The sequence below is a fragment of the Pseudophryne corroboree genome, chromosome 4 (assembly GCF_028390025.1).
Source record: "Pseudophryne corroboree isolate aPseCor3 chromosome 4, aPseCor3.hap2, whole genome shotgun sequence".
Taxonomy (NCBI): domain Eukaryota; kingdom Metazoa; phylum Chordata; class Amphibia; order Anura; family Myobatrachidae; genus Pseudophryne; species Pseudophryne corroboree.
This window is the reverse complement of record NC_086447.1, coordinates 3,842,568-3,866,830: the sequence shown is the minus strand read 5'-3', so window position 1 is coordinate 3,866,830 and position 24,263 is coordinate 3,842,568. Positions and strand designations below refer to the sequence as shown.

General features: G+C 54.2%; 1 protein-coding gene across 1 annotated transcript in view; it reads right to left on the bottom strand.

The window, feature by feature from the left end:
- MPV17 (mitochondrial inner membrane protein MPV17) overlaps positions 1 to 24,263 on the bottom strand; it is a 68,453-nt gene that overhangs the window by 31,253 nt on the left and 12,937 nt on the right. Inside the window, exons 3-4 of the mRNA XM_063917095.1 lie at positions 18,593 to 18,941; positions 15,748 to 16,018 (exon numbers count right to left, since the gene is read on the bottom strand). Coding sequence (XP_063773165.1) covers positions 15,748 to 16,018; positions 18,593 to 18,941 — 620 coding nt within the window. The remainder of the gene's footprint in view (positions 1 to 15,747; positions 16,019 to 18,592; positions 18,942 to 24,263) is intronic.

Sequence of the window (24,263 nt, the reverse complement as noted above, 5' to 3'; positions counted from 1 at the left end):
GGGAGGTGTCTGGTGTATATTACAGTGCTAGGACTGGCCGGGAGGTGTCTGGTGTATATTACAGTGCTAGGACTGGCCGGGGGCTGCCTGGTGTATATTACAGTGCTAGGACTGGCCGGGGGCTGCCTGGTGTATAATACAGTGCTAGGACTGGCCGGGAGCTGCCTGGTGTATAATACAGTGCTAGAACTGGCCGGGAGGTGCCTGGTGTATATTACAGTGCTAGGACTGGCCGGGGTGTGCCTGGTGTATATTACAGTGCTAGGACTGGCCGGGAGGTGTCTGGTGTATATTACAGTGCTAGGACTGGCCGGGAGGTGTCTGGTGTATATTACATTGCTAGGACTGGCCGGGAGGTGTCTGGTGTATATTACAGTGCTAGGACTGGCCGGGGGGTGCCTGGTGTATATTACAGTGCTAGGACTGGCCGGGGGCTGCCTGGTGTATATTACAGTGCTAGGACTGGCCGGGGACTGTCTGGTGTATATTACAGTGCTAGGACTGGTCGGGGGGTGCCTGGTGTATATTACAGTGCTAGGACTGGCCGGGAGGTGCCTGGTGTATATTACAGTGCTAGGACTGGCCGGGAGGTGCCTGGTGTATATTACAGTGCAAGGATTGGCCGGGGACTGCCTGGTGTATATTACAGTGCTAGGACTGGCCGGGGACTGCCTGGTGTATATTACAGTGCTAGGACTGGCCAGGGGGTGCCTGGTGTATATTACAGTGCTAGGACTGGCCGGGGGTGCCTGGTGTATATTACAGTGCTAGGACTGGCCGGGGGTGCCTGGTGTATATTACAGTGCTAGGACTGGCCGGGAGGTGCCTGGTGTATATTACAGTGCTAGGACTGGCCAGGGGGTGCCTGGTGTATATTACAGTGCTAGGACTGGCCGGGGACTGCCTGGTGTATATTACAGTGCTAGGACTGGCCGGGGGTGCCTGGTGTATATTACAGTGCAAGGACTGGCCGGGGACTGCCTGGTGTATATTACAGTGCTAGGACTGGCCGGGGGGTGCCTGGTGTATATTACAGTGCTAGGACTGGCCGGGGGCTGCCTGGTGTATATTACAGTGCTAGGACTGGCCGGGGACTGCCTGGTGTATATTACAGTGCTAGGACTGGTCGGGGACTGCCTGGTGTATATTACAGTGCTAGGACTGGCCGGGAGCTGCCTGGTGTATATTACAGTGCTAGGACTGGCCGGGAGCTGCCTGGTGTATATTACAGTGCTAGGACTGGCCGGGAGGTGTCTGGTGTATATTACAGTGCTAGGACTGGCCGGGAGCTGCCTGGTGTATATTACAGTGCTAGGACTGGCCGGGGGCTGCCTGGTGTATATTACAGTGCTAGGACTGGCCGAGAGGTGTCTGGTGTATAATACAGTGCTAGGACTGGCCGGGGACTGCCTGGTGTATATTACAGTGCTAGGACTGGCCGGGGGCTGCCTGGTGTATATTACAGTGCTAGGACTGGCTGGGGGGTGCCTGGTGTATATTACAGTGCTAGGACTGGCCGGGAGGTGTCTGCTGTATATTACAGTGCTAGGACTGGCCGGGGGCTGCCTGGTGTATATTACAGTGCTAGGACTGGCCGGGGGCTGCCTGGTGTATATTACAGTGCTAGGACTGGCCGGGGGCTGCCTGGTGTATATTACAGTGCTAGGACTGGCCGGGGGCTGCCTGGTGTATATTACAGTGCTAGTACTGGCCGGGAGCTGCCTGGTGTATATTACAGTGCTAGGACTGGCCGGGGACTGCCTGGTGTATATTACAGTGCTAGGACTGGCCGGGGGGTGTCTGGTGTATATTACAGTGCTAGGACTGGCCGGGGGCTGCCTGGTGTATATTACAGTGCTAGGACTGGCCAGGACTGGCCGGGGGCTGCCTGGTGTATATTACAGTGCTAGGACTGGCCGGGAGGTGCCTGGTGTATATTACAGTGCTAGGACTGGCCGGGAGGTGTCTGGTGTATATTACATTGCTAGGACTGGCCGGGAGGTGTCTGGTGTATATTACAGTGCTAGGACTGGCCGGGGTGTGCCTGGTGTATATTACAGTGCTAGGACTGGCCGGGGGCTGCCTGGTGTATATTACAGTGCTAGGACTGGCCGGGGACTGTCTGGTGTATATTACAGTGCTAGGACTGGTCGGGGGGTGCCTGGTGTATATTACAGTGCTAGGACTGGCCGGGAGGTGCCTGGTGTATATTACAGTGGTAGGACTGGCCGGGAGGTGCCTGGTGTATATTACAGTGCTAGGACTGGCCGGGAGGTGCCTGGTGTATATTACAGTGCTAGGACTGGCCGGGAGGTGCCTGGTGTATATTACAGTACTAGGACTGGCCAGGGACTGCCTGGTGTATATTACAGTGCTAGGACTGGCCGGGGGCTGCCTGGTGTATATTACAGTGCTAGGACTGGCCGGGAGGTGTCTGGTGTATATTACAGTGCTAGGACTGGCCGGGGGCTGCCTGGTGTATATTACAGTGCTAGGACTGGCCGGGAGGTGCCTGGTGTATATTACAGTGCTAGGACTGGCCGGGAGGTGTCTGGTGTATATTACATTGCTAGGACTGGCCGGGAGGTGTCTGGTGTATATTACAGTGCTAGGACTGGCCGGGGTGTGCCTGGTGTATATTACAGTGCTAGGACTGGCCGGGGGCTGCCTGGTGTATATTACAGTGCTAGGACTGGCCGGGGACTGTCTGGTGTATATTACAGTGCTAGGACTGGTCGGGGGGTGCCTGGTGTATATTACAGTGCTAGGACTGGCCGGGAGGTGCCTGGTGTATATTACAGTGGTAGGACTGGCCGGGAGGTGCCTGGTGTATATTACAGTGCTAGGACTGGCCGGGAGGTGCCTGGTGTATATTACAGTACTAGGACTGGCCGGGGACTGCCTGGTGTATATTACAGTGCTAGGACTGGCCGGGAGGTGTCTGGTGTATATTACAGTGCTAGGACTGGCCGGGAGGTGCCTGGTGTATATTACAGTGCTAGGACTGGCCGGGAGGTGCCTGGTGTATATTACAGTGCTAGGACTGGCCGGGAGGTGCCTGGTGTATATTACAGTGCTAGGACTGGCCGGGGGCTGCCTGGTGTATATTACAGTGCTAGGACTGGCCGGGAGGTGTCTGGTGTATATTACATTGCTAGGACTGGCCGGGAGGTGTCTGGTGTACATTACAGTGCTAGGACTGGCCGGGGTGTGCCTGGTGTATATTACAGTGCTAGGACTGGCCGGGGGCTGCCTGGTGTATATTACAGTGCTAGGACTGGCCGGGGACTGTCTGGTGTATATTACAGTGCTAGGACTGGTCGGGGGGTGCCTGGTGTATATTACAGTGCTAGGACTGGCCGGGAGGTGCCTGGTGTATATTACAGTGGTAGGACTGGCCGGGAGGTGCCTGGTGTATATTACAGTGCTAGGACTGGCCGGGAGGTGCCTGGTGTATATTACAGTGCTAGGACTGGCCGGGGACTGCCTGGTGTATATTACAGTGCTAGGACTGGCCGGGAGGTGTCTGGTGTATATTACAGTGCTAGGACTGGCCGGGAGGTGCCTGGTGTATATTACAGTGCTAGGACTGGCCGGGGGCTGCCTGGTGTATATTACAGTGCTAGGACTGGCCGGGAGGTGCCTGGTGTATATTACAGTGCTAGGACTGGCCGGGGACTGCCTGGTGTATATTACAGTGCTAGGACTGGCCGGGAGCTGCCTGGTGTATATTACAGTGCTAGGACTGGCCGGGAGGTGCCTGGTGTATATTACAGTGCTAGGACTGGCCGGGGACTGTCTGGTGTATATTACAGTGCTAGGACTGGCCGGGAGGTGTCTGGTGTATATTACAGTGCTAGGACTGGCCGGGAGCTGCCTGGTGTATATTACAGTGCTAGGACTGGCCGGGGGCTGCCTGGTTATATTACAGTGCTAGGACTGGCCGGGGCTGCCTGGTGTATATTACAGTGCTAGGACTGGCCGGGGCTGCCTGGTGTATATTACAGTGCTAGGACTGGCCGGGGGCTGCCTGGTTATATTACAGTGCTAGGACTGGCCGGGGCTGCCTGGTGTATATTACAGTGCTAGGACTGGCCGGGGCTGCCTGGTGTATATTACAGTGCTAGGATTGGCCGGGAGCTGCCTGGTGTATATTACAGTGCTAGGACTGGCCGGGAGCTGCCTGGTGTATATTACAGTGCTAGGACTGGCCGGGAGGTGCCTGGTGTATATTACAGTGCTAGGACTGGCCGGGGGGTGCCTGGTGTATATTACAGTGCTAGGACTGGCCGGGGGGTGCCTGGTGTATATTACAGTGCTAGGACTGGCCGGGAGGTGCCTGGTGTATATTACAGTGCTAGGACTGGCCGGGAGGTGCCTGGTGTATATTACAGTGCTAGGACTGGCCGGGAGGTGCCTGGTGTATATTACAGTGCTAGGACTGGCCGGGAGGTGTCTGGTGTATATTACAGTGCTAGGACTGGCTGGGGGCTGCCTGGTGTATATTACAGTGCTAGGACTGGCCGTGGACTGCCTGGTGTATATTACAGTGCTAGGACTGGCTGGGAGGTGCCTGGTGTATATTACAGTGCTAGGACTGGCCGGGAGGTGCCTGGTGTATATTACAGTGCTAGGACTGGCCGGGAGGTGCCTGGTGTATATTACAGTGCTAGGACTGGCCGGGGGGTGCCTGGTGTATATTACAGTGCTAGGACTGGCCGGGGGGTGCCTGGTGTATATTACAGTGCTAGGACTGGCCGGGAGGTGCCTGGTGTATATTACAGTGGTAGGACTGGCCGGGAGCTGCCTGGTGTATATTACAGTGCTAGGACTGGCCGGGAGCTGCCTGGTGTATATTACAGTGCTAGGACTGGCCGGGGACTGTCTGGTGTATATTACAGTGCTAGGACTGGCCGGGGACTATCTGGTGTATATTACAGTGCTAGGACTGGCCGGGAGGTGTCTGGTGTATAATACAGTGCTAGGACTGGCCGGGAGGTGTCTGGTGTATATTACAGTGCTAGGACTGGCCGGGGGGTGCCTGGTGTATATTACAGTGCTAGGACTGGCCGGGGACTATCTGGTGTATATTACAGTGCTAGGACTGGCCGGGAGGTGTCTGGTGTATATTACAGTGCTAGGACTGGCCGGGAGGTGTCTGGTGTATATTACAGTGCTAGGACTGGCCGGGGGCTGCCTGGTGTATATTACAGTGCTAGGACTGGCCGGGGGCTGCCTGGTGTATAATACAGTGCTAGGACTGGCCGGGAGCTGCCTGGTGTATAATACAGTGCTAGAACTGGCCGGGAGGTGCCTGGTGTATATTACAGTGCTAGGACTGGCTGGGAGGTGCCTGGTGTATATTACAGTGCTAGGACTGGCCGGGAGGTGCCTGGTGTATATTACAGTGCTAGGACTGGCCAGGGGCTGCCTGGTGTATATTACAGTGCTAGGACTGGCCGGGAGGTGCCTGGTGTATATTACAGTGCTAGGACTGGCCGGGAGGTGTCTGGTGTATATTACAGTGCTAGGACTGGCCGGGGGCTGCCTGGTGTATATTACAGTGCTAGGACTGGCCGGGGGCTGCCTGGTGTATAATACAGTGCTAGGACTGGCCGGGAGCTGCCTGGTGTATAATACAGTGCTAGAACTGGCCGGGAGGTGCCTGGTGTATATTACAGTGCTAGGACTGGCTGGGAGGTGCCTGGTGTATATTACAGTGCTAGGACTGGCCGGGAGGTGCCTGGTGTATATTACAGTGCTAGGACTGGCCAGGGGCTGCCTGGTGTATATTACAGTGCTAGGACTGGCCGGGAGGTGCCTGGTGTATATTACAGTGCTAGGACTGGCCGGGAGGTGTCTGGTGTTTATTACAGTGCTAGGACTGGCCGGGGACTGCCTGGTGTATATTACAGTGCTAGGACTGGCCAGGGGGTGCCTGGTGTATATTACAGTGCTAGGACTGGCCGGGGGGTGCCTGGTGTATATTACAGTGCTAGGACTGGCCGGGAGGTGCCTGGTGTATATTACAGTGCTAGGACTGGCCGGGGACTGCCTGGTGTATATTACAGTGCTAGGACTGGCCGGGAGCTGCCTGGTGTATATTACAGTGCTAGGACTGGCCAGGGGCTGCCTGGTGTATATTACAGTGCTAGGACTGGACGGGGGCTGCCTGGTGTATATTACAGTGCTAGGACTGGCCGGGGGGTGCCTGGTGTATATTACAGTGCTAGGACTGGCCGGGGACTGCCTGGTGTATATTACAGTGCTAGGACTGGCCAGGGGCTGCCTGGTGTATATTACAGTGCTAGGACTGGCCGGGGGCTGCCTGGTGTATATTACAGTGCTAGGACTGGCCGGGAGGTGCCTGGTGTATATTACAGTGCTAGGACTGGCCGGGATGTGCCTGGTGTATATTACAGTGCTAGGACTGGCCGGGAGGTGCCTGGTTATATTACAGTGCTAGGACTGGCCAGGGGCTGCCTGGTGTATATTACAGTGCTAGGACTGGCCGGGGACTGCCTGGTGTATATTACAGTGCTAGGACTGGCCGGGGGCTGCCTGGTGTATATTACAGTGCTAGGACTGGCCGGGGACTGCCTGGTGTATATTACAGTGCTAGGACTGGCCGGGGGCTGCCTGGTGTATATTACAGTGCTAGGACTGGCCGGGAGCTGCCTGGTCAATATTACAGTGCTAGGACTGGCCGGGGGCTGCCTGGTGTATATTACAGTGCTAGGACTGGCCGGGAGGTGCCTGGTGTATATTACAGTGCTAGGACTGGCCGGGAGGTGCCTGGTGTATATTACAGTGCAAGGATTGGCCGGGGACTGCCTGGTGTATATTACAGTGCTAGGACTGGCCGGGGACTGCCTGGTGTATATTACAGGGCTAGGAATGGCCGGGGACTGCCTGGTGTATATTACAGTGCTAGGACTGGCCAGGGGGTGCCTGGTGTATATTACAGTGCTAGGACTGGCCGGGGACTGCCTGGTGTATATTACAGTGCTAGGACTGGCCGGGGGTGCCTGGTGTATATTACAGTGCTAGGACTGGCCGGGAGGTGCCTGGTGTATATTACAGTGCTAGGACTGGCCAGGGGGTGCCTGGTGTATATTACAGTGCTAGGACTGGCCGGGGACTGCCTGGTGTATATTACAGTGCTAGGACTGGCCGGGGGTGCCTGGTGTATATTACAGTGCAAGGACTGGCCGGGGGCTGCCTGGTGTATATTACAGTGCTAGGACTGGCCGGGAGGTGCCTGGTGTATATTACAGTGCTAGGACTGGCCGGGAGCTGCCTGGTGTATATTACAGTGCTAGGACTGGCCGAGGGGGTGCCTGGTGTATATTACAGTGCTAGGACTGGCCGGGAGCTGCCTGGTGTATATTACAGTGCTAGGACTGGCCGGGAGGTGTCTGGTGTATATTACAGTGCTAGGACTGGCCGGGAGGTGCCTGGTGTATATTACAGTGCTAGGACTGGCCGGGGGCTGCCTGGTGTATATTACAGTGCTAGGACTGGCCGGGGACTGCCTGGTGTATATTACAGTGCTAGGACTGGCCGGGGACTGCCTGGTGTATATTACAGTGCTAGGACTGGCCGGGAGCTGCCTGGTGTATATTACAGTGCTAGGACTGGCCGGGAGCTGCCTGGTGTATATTACAGTGCTAGGACTGGCCGGGAGGTGTCTGGTGTATATTACAGTGCTAGGACTGGCCGGGAGCTGCCTGGTGTATATTACAGTGCTAGGACTGGCCGGGGGCTGCCTGGTGTATATTACAGTGCTAGGACTGGCCGGGAGGTGTCTGGTGTATAATACAGTGCTAGGACTGGCCGGGGACTGCCTGGTGTATATTACAGTGCTAGGACTGGCCGGGGGCTGCCTGGTGTATATTACAGTGCTAGGACTGGCTGGGGGGTGCCTGGTGTATATTACAGTGCTAGGACTGGCCGGGAGGTGTCTGCTGTATATTACAGTGCTAGGACTGGCCGGGGGCTGCCTGGTGTATATTACAGTGCTAGGACTGGCCGGGGGCTGCCTGGTGTATATTACAGTGCTAGGACTGGCCGGGGGCTGCCTGGTGTATATTACAGTGCTAGGACTGGCCGGGGGCTGCCTGGTGTATATTACAGTGCTAGTACTGGCCGGGAGCTGCCTGGTGTATATTACAGTGCTAGGACTGGCCGGGGACTGCCTGGTGTATATTACAGTGCTAGGACTGGCCGGGGGGTGTCTGGTGTATATTACAGTGCTAGGACTGGCCGGGGGCTGCCTGGTGTATATTACAGTGCTAGGACTGGCCGGGAGGTGTCTGGTGTATATTACAGTGCTAGGACTGGCCGGGGGCTGCCTGGTGTATATTACAGTGCTAGGACTGGCCGGGAGGTGCCTGGTGTATATTACAGTGCTAGGACTGGCCGGGAGGTGTCTGGTGTATATTACATTGCTAGGACTGGCCGGGAGGTGTCTGGTGTATATTACAGTGCTAGGACTGGCCGGGGGGTGCCTGGTGTATATTACAGTGCTAGGACTGGCCGGGGGCTGCCTGGTGTATATTACAGTGCTAGGACTGGCCGGGGACTGTCTGGTGTATATTACAGTGCTAGGACTGGTCGGGGGGTGCCTGGTGTATATTACAGTGCTAGGACTGGCCGGGAGGTGCCTGGTGTATATTACAGTGCTAGGACTGGCCGGGAGGTGCCTGGTGTATATTACAGTGCAAGGATTGGCCGGGGACTGCCTGGTGTATATTACAGTGCTAGGACTGGCCGGGGACTGCCTGGTGTATATTACAGTGCTAGGACTGGCCAGGGGGTGCCTGGTGTATATTACAGTGCTAGGACTGGCCGGGGGTGCCTGGTGTATATTACAGTGCTAGGACTGGCCGGGGGTGCCTGGTGTATATTACAGTGCTAGGACTGGCCGGGAGGTGCCTGGTGTATATTACAGTGCTAGGACTGGCCAGGGGGTGCCTGGTGTATATTACAGTGCTAGGACTGGCCGGGGACTGCCTGGTGTATATTACAGTGCTAGGACTGGCCGGGGGTGCCTGGTGTATATTACAGTGCAAGGACTGGCCGGGGACTGCCTGGTGTATATTACAGTGCTAGGACTGGCCGGGGGGTGCCTGGTGTATATTACAGTGCTAGGACTGGCCGGGGGCTGCCTGGTGTATATTACAGTGCTAGGACTGGCCGGGGACTGCCTGGTGTATATTACAGTGCTAGGACTGGTCGGGGACTGCCTGGTGTATATTACAGTGCTAGGACTGGCCGGGAGCTGCCTGGTGTATATTACAGTGCTAGGACTGGCCGGGAGCTGCCTGGTGTATATTACAGTGCTAGGACTGGCCGGGAGGTGTCTGGTGTATATTACAGTGCTAGGACTGGCCGGGAGCTGCCTGGTGTATATTACAGTGCTAGGACTGGCCGGGGGCTGCCTGGTGTATATTACAGTGCTAGGACTGGCCGAGAGGTGTCTGGTGTATAATACAGTGCTAGGACTGGCCGGGGACTGCCTGGTGTATATTACAGTGCTAGGACTGGCCGGGGGCTGCCTGGTGTATATTACAGTGCTAGGACTGGCTGGGGGGTGCCTGGTGTATATTACAGTGCTAGGACTGGCCGGGAGGTGTCTGCTGTATATTACAGTGCTAGGACTGGCCGGGGGCTGCCTGGTGTATATTACAGTGCTAGGACTGGCCGGGGGCTGCCTGGTGTATATTACAGTGCTAGGACTGGCCGGGGGCTGCCTGGTGTATATTACAGTGCTAGGACTGGCCGGGGGCTGCCTGGTGTATATTACAGTGCTAGTACTGGCCGGGAGCTGCCTGGTGTATATTACAGTGCTAGGACTGGCCGGGGACTGCCTGGTGTATATTACAGTGCTAGGACTGGCCGGGGGGTGTCTGGTGTATATTACAGTGCTAGGACTGGCCGGGGGCTGCCTGGTGTATATTACAGTGCTAGGACTGGCCAGGACTGGCCGGGGGCTGCCTGGTGTATATTACAGTGCTAGGACTGGCCGGGAGGTGCCTGGTGTATATTACAGTGCTAGGACTGGCCGGGAGGTGTCTGGTGTATATTACATTGCTAGGACTGGCCGGGAGGTGTCTGGTGTATATTACAGTGCTAGGACTGGCCGGGGTGTGCCTGGTGTATATTACAGTGCTAGGACTGGCCGGGGGCTGCCTGGTGTATATTACAGTGCTAGGACTGGCCGGGGACTGTCTGGTGTATATTACAGTGCTAGGACTGGTCGGGGGGTGCCTGGTGTATATTACAGTGCTAGGACTGGCCGGGAGGTGCCTGGTGTATATTACAGTGGTAGGACTGGCCGGGAGGTGCCTGGTGTATATTACAGTGCTAGGACTGGCCGGGAGGTGCCTGGTGTATATTACAGTGCTAGGACTGGCCGGGAGGTGCCTGGTGTATATTACAGTACTAGGACTGGCCAGGGACTGCCTGGTGTATATTACAGTGCTAGGACTGGCCGGGGGCTGCCTGGTGTATATTACAGTGCTAGGACTGGCCGGGAGGTGTCTGGTGTATATTACAGTGCTAGGACTGGCCGGGGGCTGCCTGGTGTATATTACAGTGCTAGGACTGGCCGGGAGGTGCCTGGTGTATATTACAGTGCTAGGACTGGCCGGGAGGTGTCTGGTGTATATTACATTGCTAGGACTGGCCGGGAGGTGTCTGGTGTATATTACAGTGCTAGGACTGGCCGGGGTGTGCCTGGTGTATATTACAGTGCTAGGACTGGCCGGGGGCTGCCTGGTGTATATTACAGTGCTAGGACTGGCCGGGGACTGTCTGGTGTATATTACAGTGCTAGGACTGGTCGGGGGGTGCCTGGTGTATATTACAGTGCTAGGACTGGCCGGGAGGTGCCTGGTGTATATTACAGTGGTAGGACTGGCCGGGAGGTGCCTGGTGTATATTACAGTGCTAGGACTGGCCGGGAGGTGCCTGGTGTATATTACAGTACTAGGACTGGCCGGGGACTGCCTGGTGTATATTACAGTGCTAGGACTGGCCGGGGGCTGCCTGGTGTATATTACAGTGCTAGTACTGGCCGGGAGCTGCCTGGTGTATATTACAGTGCTAGGACTGGCCGGGGACTGCCTGGTGTATATTACAGTGCTAGGACTGGCCGGGGGGTGTCTGGTGTATATTACAGTGCTAGGACTGGCCGGGGGCTGCCTGGTGTATATTACAGTGCTAGGACTGGCCAGGACTGGCCGGGGGCTGCCTGGTGTATATTACAGTGCTAGGACTGGCCGGGAGGTGCCTGGTGTATATTACAGTGCTAGGACTGGCCGGGAGGTGTCTGGTGTATATTACATTGCTAGGACTGGCCGGGAGGTGTCTGGTGTATATTACAGTGCTAGGACTGGCCGGGGTGTGCCTGGTGTATATTACAGTGCTAGGACTGGCCGGGGGCTGCCTGGTGTATATTACAGTGCTAGGACTGGCCGGGGACTGTCTGGTGTATATTACAGTGCTAGGACTGGTCGGGGGGTGCCTGGTGTATATTACAGTGCTAGGACTGGCCGGGAGGTGCCTGGTGTATATTACAGTGGTAGGACTGGCCGGGAGGTGCCTGGTGTATATTACAGTGCTAGGACTGGCCGGGAGGTGCCTGGTGTATATTACAGTGCTAGGACTGGCCGGGAGGTGCCTGGTGTATATTACAGTGCTAGGACTGGCCAGGGACTGCCTGGTGTATATTACAGTGCTAGGACTGGCCGGGGGCTGCCTGGTGTATATTACAGTGCTAGGACTGGCCGGGAGGTGTCTGGTGTATATTACAGTGCTAGGACTGGCCGGGGGCTGCCTGGTGTATATTACAGTGCTAGGACTGGCCGGGAGGTGCCTGGTGTATATTACAGTGCTAGGACTGGCCGGGAGGTGTCTGGTGTATATTACATTGCTAGGACTGGCCGGGAGGTGTCTGGTGTATATTACAGTGCTAGGACTGGCCGGGGTGTGCCTGGTGTATATTACAGTGCTAGGACTGGCCGGGGGCTGCCTGGTGTATATTACAGTGCTAGGACTGGCCGGGGACTGTCTGGTGTATATTACAGTGCTAGGACTGGTCGGGGGGTGCCTGGTGTATATTACAGTGCTAGGACTGGCCGGGAGGTGCCTGGTGTATATTACAGTGGTAGGACTGGCCGGGAGGTGCCTGGTGTATATTACAGTGCTAGGACTGGCCGGGAGGTGCCTGGTGTATATTACAGTACTAGGACTGGCCGGGGACTGCCTGGTGTATATTACAGTGCTAGGACTGGCCGGGAGGTGTCTGGTGTATATTACAGTGCTAGGACTGGCCGGGAGGTGCCTGGTGTATATTACAGTGCTAGGACTGGCCGGGAGGTGCCTGGTGTATATTACAGTGCTAGGACTGGCCGGGAGGTGCCTGGTGTATATTACAGTGCTAGGACTGGCCGGGGGCTGCCTGGTGTATATTACAGTGCTAGGACTGGCCGGGAGGTGTCTGGTGTATATTACATTGCTAGGACTGGCCGGGAGGTGTCTGGTGTACATTACAGTGCTAGGACTGGCCGGGGTGTGCCTGGTGTATATTACAGTGCTAGGACTGGCCGGGGGCTGCCTGGTGTATATTACAGTGCTAGGACTGGCCGGGGACTGTCTGGTGTATATTACAGTGCTAGGACTGGTCGGGGGGTGCCTGGTGTATATTACAGTGCTAGGACTGGCCGGGAGGTGCCTGGTGTATATTACAGTGGTAGGACTGGCCGGGAGGTGCCTGGTGTATATTACAGTGCTAGGACTGGCCGGGAGGTGCCTGGTGTATATTACAGTGCTAGGACTGGCCGGGGACTGCCTGGTGTATATTACAGTGCTAGGACTGGCCGGGAGGTGTCTGGTGTATATTACAGTGCTAGGACTGGCCGGGAGGTGCCTGGTGTATATTACAGTGCTAGGACTGGCCGGGGGCTGCCTGGTGTATATTACAGTGCTAGGACTGGCCGGGAGGTGCCTGGTGTATATTACAGTGCTAGGACTGGCCGGGGACTGCCTGGTGTATATTACAGTGCTAGGACTGGCCGGGAGCTGCCTGGTGTATATTACAGTGCTAGGACTGGCCGGGAGGTGCCTGGTGTATATTACAGTGCTAGGACTGGCCGGGAGGTGCCTGGTGTATATTACAGTGCTAGGACTTGCCCGGGGACTGTCTGGTGTATATTACAGTGCTAGGACTGGCCGGGAGGTGTCTGGTGTATATTACAGTGCTAGGACTGGCCGGGAGCTGCCTGGTGTATATTACAGTGCTAGGACTGGCCGGGGGCTGCCTGGTTATATTACAGTGCTAGGACTGGCCGGGGCTGCCTGGTGTATATTACAGTGCTAGGACTGGCCGGGGCTGCCTGGTGTATATTACAGTGCTAGGACTGGCCGGGGGCTGCCTGGTTATATTACAGTGCTAGGACTGGCCGGGGCTGCCTGGTGTATATTACAGTGCTAGGACTGGCCGGGGCTGCCTGGTGTATATTACAGTGCTAGGATTGGCCGGGAGCTGCCTGGTGTATATTACAGTGCTAGGACTGGCCGGGAGCTGCCTGGTGTATATTACAGTGCTAGGACTGGCCGGGAGGTGCCTGGTGTATATTACAGTGCTAGGACTGGCCGGGGGGTGCCTGGTGTATATTACAGTGCTAGGACTGGCCGGGGGGTGCCTGGTGTATATTACAGTGCTAGGACTGGCCGGGAGGTGCCTGGTGTATATTACAGTGCTAGGACTGGCCGGGAGGTGCCTGGTGTATATTACAGTGCTAGGACTGGCCGGGAGGTGTCTGGTGTATATTACAGTGCTAGGACTGGCTGGGGGCTGCCTGGTGTATATTACAGTGCTAGGACTGGCCGTGGACTGCCTGGTGTATATTACAGTGCTAGGACTGGCTGGGAGGTGCCTGGTGTATATTACAGTGCTAGGACTGGCCGGGAGGTGCCTGGTGTATATTACAGTGCTAGGACTGGCCGGGAGGTGCCTGGTGTATATTACAGTGCTAGGACTGGCCGGGAGGTGTCTGGTGTATATTACAGTGCTAGGACTGGCTGGGGGCTGCCTGGTGTATATTACAGTGCTAGGACTGGCCGTGGACTGTCTGGTGTATATTACAGTGCTAGGACTGGCCGGGGACTGTCTGGTGTATATTACAGTGCTAGAACTGGCCGGGGGGTGCCTGGTGTATATTACAGTGCTAGGACTGGTCGGGAGGTGCCTGGTGTATAATACAGTGCTAGGACTGGCCGGGGGCTGCCTGGTGTATATTACAGTGCTAGGACTGTCCGGGAGGTGTCTGGTGTATATTACAGTGCTAGGACTGGCCGGGGGCTGCCTGGTGTATATTACAGTGCTAGGACTGGCCGGGAGGTGTCTGGTGTATATTACAGTGCTAGGACTGGCCGGGGACTGTCTGGTGTATATTACAGTGCTAGGACTGGCCGGGAGGTGTCTGGTGTATATTACAGTGCTAGGACTGGCCGGGGACTGCCTGGTGTATATTACAGTGCTAGGACTGGCAGGGAGGTGTCTGGTGTATATTACAGTGCTAGGACTGGCCGGGAGCTGCCTGGTGTATATTACAGTGCTAGGAATGGCCGGGGACTGCATGGTGTATATTACAGTGCTAGGACTGGCCGGGAGGTGTCTGGTGTATATTACAGTGCTAGGACTGGCCGGGAGCTGTCTGGTGTATATTACAGTGCTAGGACTGGTCGGGGGGTGCCTGGTGTATATTACAGTGCTAGGACTGGCCGGGAGGTGCCAGGTGTATATTACAGTGGTAGGACTGGCCGGGAGGTGCCTGGTGTATATTACAGTGCTAGGACTGGCCGGGAGGTGCCTGGTGTATATTACAGTACTAGGACTGGCCGGGAGGTGCCTGGTGTATATTACAGTGCTAGGACTGGCCGGGAGGTGCCTGGTGTATATTACAGTGCTAGGACTGGCCGGGAGGTGCCCGGTGTATATTACAGTACTAGGACTGGCCGGGAGGTGCCCGGTGTATATTACAGTGCTAGGACTGGCCGGGGACTGCCCGGTGTATATTACAGTGCTAGGACTGGCCGGGGACTGCCCGGTGTATATTACAGTGCTAGGACTGGCCGGGGGCTGCCTGGTGTATATTACAGTGTAAGGACTGGGCGGGAGCTGCCTGGTGTATATTACAGTGCTAGGACTGGCCGGGAGGTGCCTGGTGTATATTACAGTGCTAGGACTGGCCGAAAGGTGTCTGGTGTATATTACAGTGCTAGGACTGGCCGGGAGGTGCCTGGTGTATATTACAGTGCTAGGACTGGCCGGGGGCTGCCTGGTGTATAATACAGTGCTAGGACTGTCCGGGGGCTGCCTGGTGTATATTACAGTGCTAGGACTGGCCGGGGGCTGCCTGGTGTATATTACAGTGTAAGGACTGGGCGGGAGCTGCCTGGTGTATATTACAGTGCTAGGACTGGCCAGGGATGCCACGTGCAGTACTAGGGAGTGGCCGGGGGCTGCCATGTGCAGTACTAGGAGTGGCCGGGGGCTACCACGTGCAGTACTAGGAGTGGCCGGGGGCTACCACGTGCAGTACTAGGAATGGCCGGGGGCTGCCACGTCTAGTACTAGGAATGGCCGGGGGCTGCCACGTCTAGTACTAGGAGTGGCCGGGGGCTGTGTTTTGTCCATATTCTCAGGTGGCTGAAACCAGTGCTAGGAACAGGTCTTACCTCTCTGGGGGTATAGACACTCATCCTGTGGCCGCCCTCGTCACTGGCAGACTCCTCGCTTAGACAGTCGTCTTCAATCTCCTCTGTGTCCTCTGTGATAAAAGCCTCAGGAGACAACACAAAATCGACATCATCATCGTCATCGTACGGATCCTTCCTCTTCCTGCCACGCTTCTTTCCACTCTCCTCAGGCATGGTCTTGTCAGGTGTGGGAGAAGTCAGTCCAGTAACCCCCCACTCATCTGCTAAGCTCTGCAGGTACTTTATGGCCCTGAGGAGGCAAGACAGGGCGCTCAGGGTGTATATCATCAGTGTCTCTCCACAGCAGGCACACCAGCACACACTACATACATACGTAGGGTCGGGGTCTTTCCATATATGTGATAGGACATAATTCCGTGTCACACACACATCCCTGTACAGATGTGCTGCTCGCAGTAATGGTGCCGATTTGAGGTTACACCTGGTGTGATGGCTGCAGGCTGCCCAGCAGATTGGGACATTACTCACCAGGACAGAGAAGCTTACTAACCTGGATAAGGCTCATCAGTTACCTGGCAGAGTTACTTCGGCACTGGCCTGTTCCGCTTCGTGACTACAGGGAACTGGGCCTCAGGAACATTGACCCTTCCCGCTCCCCTCCTATGGGGAACTGGGCCTCAGGAACATTGACCCTTCCCGCTCCCCTCCTATGGGGAACTGGGCCTCAGAGGAACATTGACCCTTCCCGCTCCCCTCCTATGGGGAACTGGGCCTCAGAGGAACATTGACCCTTCCCGCTCCCCTCCTATGGGGAACTGGGCCTCAGAGGAACATTGACCCTTCCCGCTCCCCTCCTATGGGGGAACTGGGCCTCAGGAACATTGACCCTTCCCGCTCCCCTCCTATTAGGAACTGGGCCTCAGGAACATTGACCCTTCCCGCTCCCCTCCTATGGGGAACTGGGCCTCAGGAACATTGACCCTTCCCGCTCCCCTCCTATGGGGAACTGGGCCTCAGAGGAACATTGACCCTTCCCGCTCCCCTCCTATGGGGGAACTGGGCCTCAGGAACATTGACCCTTCCCGCTCCCCTCCTAGGAACTGGGCCTCAGGAACATTGACCCTTCCCGCTCCCCTCCTATGGGGGAACTGGGCCTCAGGAACATTGACCCTTCCCGCTCCCCTTCTATGGGGGAACTGGGCCTCAGGAACATTGACCCTTCCCGCTCCCCTTCTATGGGGGAACTGGGCCTCAGGAACATTGACCCTTCCCGCTCCCCTCCTATGGGGGAACTGGGCCTCAGGAACATTGACCCTTCCCGCTCCCCTCCTATGGGGGAACTGGGCCTCAGAGGAACATTGGTGGTAATTCTGAGTTGATCGCAGCAAGAACTTTGTTAGCAGTTGGCCAAAACCATGTGCACTGCAGGGGGGGCAGATGTAACATGTGCAGAGAAAGTTAGATTTGGGTGGGTTATTTTGTTTCTGTGCAGGGTAAATACTGGCTGCTTTATTTTTACACTGCAATTTAGATTGCAGATTGAACACACCCCACCCAAATCTAACTCTCTCTGCACATGTTACATCTGTCCCCCCTGCAGTGCACATGGTTTTGCCCAACTGCTAACAACTCAGAATTACTTGCTGCGATCAACTCAGAATTACCCCCACTGACCCTTCCCGCTCCCCTCCTATGGGTAACTGGTCCTCAGAGGATCACAGCGCTGACCCTTCCTGCTCCCCTCCTATGGGTAACTGGTCCTCAGAGGATCACAGCGCTGACCCTTCCCGCTCCCCTCCTATGGGGAACTGGTCCTCAGAGGAACACTGACCCTTCCCGCTCCCCTCCTATGGGGAACTGGTCCTCAGAGGAACACTGACCCTTCCCGCTCCCCTCCTATGGGGAACTGGGCCTCAGAGGATCACAGCGCTGACCCTTCCCGCTCCCCTCCTATGGGGAACTGGTCCTCAGAGGAACACTGACCCTTCCCGCTCCCCTCCTATGGGTAACTGGTCCTCAGAGGATCACAGCGCTGACCCTTCCCGCTCCCCTCCTATGGGTAACTGGTCCTCAGAGGAACACTGACCCTTCCTGCTCCCCTCCTATGGGGAACTGGTCCTCAGAGGAACACTGACCCCGCTCCCCTCCTATGGGTAACTGGTCCTCAGAGGATCACAGCGCTGACCCTTCCCGCTCCCCTCCTATGGGTAACTGGTCCTCAGAGGATCAAAGCGCTGACCCTTCCCGCTCCCCTCCTATGGGTAACTGGTCCTCAGAGGATCACAGCGCTGACCCTTCCCGCTCCCCTCCTATGGGTAACTGGTCCTCAGAGGATCACAGCGCTGACCCTTCCTGCTGCCCTCCTATGGGTAACTGGTCCTCAGAGGATCACAGCGCTGACCCTTTCCGCTCCCCTCCTATGGGCAATAAATCTCAGAAGCACGGCTCTGATTCCTCCCGCACCCCTCCTATGGGGAACGGTACAGCAGGTACAGTGCTGCTCACACAGCAGGTACAGTACATACATAAATACACACAGGTGAAGCCATGCTCATCTTTGCTGCGATGCAGTGTGCTGCATTGCATGCCGAGCTGTGACTATTTGCAGCCGGCGATCACTCCACTCATTCCTTATGGAATAAATAGACTGACTGCCGTCTGCAAATAGCCACAGCCTAACACGTCACGCATCATGCCGCAATAGGAGCATGGCTACATCTGTACATCAAGGACACGTATCAGAATGAAAGACCCAAAGGAAAGGACAAGCGCTCATCTTGCACAAAGTGCCCAACCCCCAAAACCCAGTGTTCTGCTTGGTGACGCTTGCGCGGTGAGGACGCCCAACGCCCGGAACACTTACGTCTTGGCTGCCCGTCTCCTCGGTCGCCCACTCTGTGTTAGCTCTGGCTCAGATTCCTCAGGGACGGACTCTCTGGTTTCCTCACGTGACGGATTCTCCAGCTCCTGGGCCATCTTAATTAAGAGCATCTCCGCTTTAGACTTGCGGCCTCGTTTCTTTGGCACCTTGACCGGTGTTGTGAGTGGGTCATTGGCGGAAGGACCATTCTCCGTCAGACTGGCCAGACAAGGAGACGCAGTAAGACTGTTCCCCGGGTGACCTTCACAGTTGGTTTTAGAGGTTGGCGTTTGTAAGGCACAGCTCCCATCAGTGAGTAATGTCTTATTATTCCCATCAAGAAGTGGAGGGTCTAGAAAAAAAAAACAAGAAAAATAGGATTTTGGTACTTACCAGGTAAATCCTTTTCTTTGAATCCATAGGGGCACTGGAGTACTCTTGGGGGATATGGACGGCCTCCGCAGGAACAGGGCACTGAATATTCAAATTTAGTAACACTCCTCCCCTCCATATTCCCAGAGTACCTCAGTGTTTTTTACTGAGCCGAACAGGAGCGATAGAGAGGTTGACAATGGAGAATTACCTATAACATAACGGACAACCATAAAGTTGACACATAACGTTACTGACAACGAAACAGTTGACACCATAACCGATAGAACTAGAAAATTTGAACCAGTCGGTGAGAATGTGTTACCATAAGATCCACTGAACTTACCACAACCAGGTAAAACTGCTCTGGGTGGGCGTCCAGTGCCCCCTATGGATTCAAAGAAAAGGATTTACCTGGTAAGTACCAAAATCCTATTTTCTTTTTCATCCACTAGGTGTCACTGGAGTACTCTTGGGACGTACCAAAGCTTCCCCCGTAGGCGGGAGAGCTGTTTGGCACCTGTAACACTAGGCGGCCAAAGCTAGATGCTGATGCCGCAAACGTATCAAACTTGTAAAAGCGCACAAACGTGTGCACTGAAGACCATGTAGCCGCACGGCAAAGCTGCGTCGTAGAAGCCCCACGACCAGCTGTCCACGAAGTTCCCACAGAACGTGTGGAATGTGTAGGCGGCTGTAACCTAGCATGAAGGTAAGCCTGACGTATGGTCCGTTTAATCCATCTGGATAAGGTCTGCTTAGAAGCTGGCCAACCCATCTTGGCAGCATCCTAGAGAACAAACAATGTATCCGTCTTACGAACTGTAGACGTTCGGGATACATAAACGCATAGTGCGCGTACCACATCCAAAGTTCCAGAATCTCCTGTTACACAGGAACTATTAGTGGTTGATTGATGTGAAAAAAAAATGACACTACTTTTGGTAAGAAAAGCGGAATTCGTCCGAAGTTCCGCTCTGTCATCATGAAACACCAAATACGGTGGCTTGCATGACAAGGCACCCAAATCTGAAACACGCCTTGCCTAAGCTAAGGCTAGAAGAAAAATTGTTTTCCAAGGAGAAACCTAATGTCCACTTGTTGTAAGGGTTCAAAATAGGAAGACTGTGAGAAATCTAAAAACCAGATTCAAGTCCCATGGCGCTGTAGGTGGAATGAATGGAGGCTGTACTCTGAGGACACCTTGCAGAAGGTGTGTACAGACAGCAATAGAGCCAATCGTCTTTGAAAGTAAATTGACAAAGCAGATACCTGCACCTTTAGTGTAGATAAACGCAGTCCTCCATCTAACCCCGTCTGTAGAAATAACAAAAAAGACGGGATAACTTGAAAAAAGATGTCGGAAACTTCCGAGCTTCACACCAACCTATATAGGCACGCCAAATACTGTAATAATGAGCCGCCGTAACCGGCTTCCTAGCTCGTAACATGGTTGGTATAACCGAACCTGGAATGCTCTCTCTTCTTAAGAGGGCGATCTCAACAGTCACCACGTCAAACGCAGCCGCGCTAACTCGGGGTAAAGGAACGGACCCTGTTGTAACAGGTCCGGCCGTAGTGGAGCGGCCAAGGATTGTCTGCGAGTAGTCCGCGGAGATCCAAGAACCAAGCTCTCCGAGGCCCATGAGGCGCCACTAGTATGACTGTGACGGACTCTCTTTTGATCCGTCTTAGCAACAGAGGGAGCCTAATAAGCAAAGCTGCTGCAGGTGAGGCCTGAACTCACAATGCTTGCAGCGCTCAACAGATACTGTGTAATAAGCACCACGTGCTGACCAATTGCACCACTGTAGTACTTTACCAGCGGAACGGTGGAAACAGATACACGAGGCTGTACGGCCACGCGATTGCGAGAGCATCCACCGCCACTGCCTTTGGATCTCTCGTTCTGGACACATACTGGGGCGTTTGGTGAGTGTGGCGAGATGCCATCAGGTCCTCTTGAGGGTAACCCCATCACTGGATCAACATGTGAAACACTTCCGCTTTAATGCCCATTCTCCTGGATGAACATCCCGACGGCTGAGATAATCCGCCTCCCAGTTGTCCACTCCCGGAATGAACACTGCCGACAATATCACTTGGTGATGTTCGGCGTAATTGAGGATTTGAGCTACTTCCCGCATTGCCATGCGGCTTCTCGCTCCTCCTTGCTTGTTGATGAACGCGACCGCCGTCGCATTGTCTGACTGCACCTGGACAGTCGGAGACCGAAGCATGTGCACTGCTTGTCGTAGCGCATTGTAAATTGCCCGGAGTTCCAGGACATTTATAGACAGCAATCTTTCGTGATCCGCCCAGAGACCCTGGAGCTGACAATTTTGAACTACAGCTCCCCAACCTCTGAGACTCGCGTCCGTCGTGAGAATTATCCAATTCCAGGCGCCAAACCGTTTCCCTGCGGTTAGATTGTGTACTTTGAGCCACCAGAGTAGAGATGCCCTTGCCCGTGGCGACAACCTCACCCTGTGGTGAATCTGCAGATGCGAACCCGACCACTGTACGAGCACATCCAGCTGAAAAGGACGCGAGTGAAATCTACCAAACTGAATCGCTTCGAGAGCCACCACCATTGTGCCTCAGAGGCGAATGCACAAATGTACCGAGACTGTGCGTGGCTTGAGCAGTATTGTACCAGATGACAAATAATCTGTACTAGCTGTTCTGGTAGGTAAGATCTTTGATATACCGTACCGAGAATCATAACTAGGAATTGAAGTCGATGAGACGAAATTAGATGTACGTTAGCAACGCATGTTGGAGGAGCATCTGTTGAGACGGAGCTTTGATGAGCAGATTTGTCCAAGTACAAAACTATTATCTCATTCAGGGATCTGAGATGAACCATCATCACAGACATCACTTTGGTGAATACCCCAAGACGCCGACGAGAGGCCCACCGGTAGAGCCTGAAACTGGTAATGATTCTGCCATATTGCAAAACACAAGCACCTCTGATGAGGTGGCAAATCGGAATGTGTAAGGACGCAACCTTGAGATCTAGCGCAATCATGAATTCCTGTGGCTGTAAACTTGCAATCACTGATCGCAGAGAATCCCTCGTTAATCTGCAGGAAGTGACGTACTGATTGAGACTCTGTAAGTTTAATATTAGCCTGACGGAACCATCCGACTTTTGATCCCCCCAAACAGACTGGACTAATCACCGTGACCTCGTTGGTGTACAGGGACCGGAATCAAACTGCTGAATCCAATAGAGACTGAATGGCAAACTGCCGAACCGCCTCTTGTCGTCCGACTGAGGCAGTCCTGTCTTGAAAACCCACAGTGGCAGGAGACAGTCAAATGTACCAGATGACGAATAATTGCGGATCCACCGAGCTGTGGATGTCTGGAACTCTGCCAAACAGAACGTCTGAAGACGTGCTCCCACAATTGGAAATCCGAGATGGGCTGGGAGCCCTTCATGCCAGTAGCTTGTCGGTGACCCTAGCGTCCTGACGACTGGTGTTGGTTTTTTGGAAACCACGTCCTTGCCTCGTCTACCAGGCTTGGCTGTTCCTCTACCACGGCCTTGAAAAGGCTGAGGTCTAAAGGATTTGAACGTCGGGCCCGAGTATTTCCGTCTAGGTACCGTTGGAGGAAATGGTTGGAAAACAGACTTTACCCCCATGGTCTCAGAAATCCATTTGTCCAATTTAGGACCAAACAACTCTTCGCCATCGTATTCTTTTGACCCCCTGACTCCGCTTATGAAGAACGCAGCCAGAGTGCTCGTGCTGTAAGTAGCGACGATGAAAGGCGAGAAGTGGGCGGACAGCCGGTAGGAGAAGCTGTACATAGATACCTAGCAGCTTCTCAGATTAGTGAGACGTATAAGGTGATCGCCATCTTGAGTTTTGTTATCCATAATTAGCGCCTTAGTTACCCAAATGCCCTTCTATTTTACGATCTGAAGGGTCTTTATAAGTTTTAAAACAGACGAATCCACCAATGGCGGATTCTCACCTGTAGATGTCACGTGACTGTGGAAACAGGTAACGAGACTTAAATCGGCGAGGTAAAGAACCTGTTATCCGGTTCTTCCATGTTTCTACCAACATCTTATTAAGAGATTTTGACACAGGAAACCCAATGGAGATCTCTGTCGTTTAGTAAATACGACTTTATCAGATATCAGAGGCTCCTTAGTCTCTGTAAACTGCAGAGACTAACACACTGGCCTTTATCAATACTTGTGCTGTCAAAACCTGCAGTATCTGACTGCTGGTCTAATTCGCGCTCCTCACCCTTATTTTGCGCAGTGAGGACTAGCATAGAATCTTCAGACTGCAACTAGCAGAAACCGGTAAATTATAAGACAAATTAAATGTATCCCTTGTATCCAAAGTGGACTTGGACCTCTGCAAAGGCTGAGAGCCCTCCGGTAATTCTGGTGGTCTTACCCGAGACTCCCATCTTGCCGCTCGTGTTGAGCGGCGGCCAATTCTGATTTCAACCCAGCCATTACATTTGCTAACATAGACCATGGAGTGTCCGGGGATGAAACCGGCTTCCGGAAAGGAACCCGACAAAACATACTTCTTTTTCCTCTACTTAAGGTGTGTAAAAGGTATATATATGGCCGAAGTGCAATGCACGTGGCCAGTACTATATGAAACCTGATCCAAACATTCCCACTAACACCCCTTCCGGTGGAGTAGAGATGTAGGACAGGAACGTTCTGAAAATAGGATTTTGGTACTTACCAGGTAAATCCTTTTCTTTGAATCCATAGGGGGCACTGGAGTACTCTTGGGATATGGACGGGCGTGGCCGAACAAGGGCACTGAATATTTAAATTTAGGACCCTCCCCCCCCCTCCATATCCCCGAGTACCTCAGTGTACTCTCTCAGTGTTTTTTACTGAGCGAACAGGAACGATATAGAGAGGTTGACAATGGAGAATACCTATAACATAACGGACAACAACAATGTTGACCCATAACCTTACTGTCAACTAAACAGTTGACACCATAACCGATAGAACTTTATAATTTGAACCAATCGGTGAAAATGTGTTACCATAAGCTCCTCTGAGCTTAATATCAACCAAGTAAAACTTGTTACCCTAAGCTCCCTTGAGCTTAAAACAACCCAGGTAAAACTGCTCTGGGTGGGCGTCCAGTGCCCCCTATGGATTCAAAGAAAAGGATTTACCTGGTAAGTACCAAAATCCTATTTTCTTTATCATCCACTAGGGGTCACTGGAGTACTCTTGGGACGTACCAAAGCTTCCCTCGTGGGCGGGAGAGCTGTTTGATACTTGTAACAGTAGGCA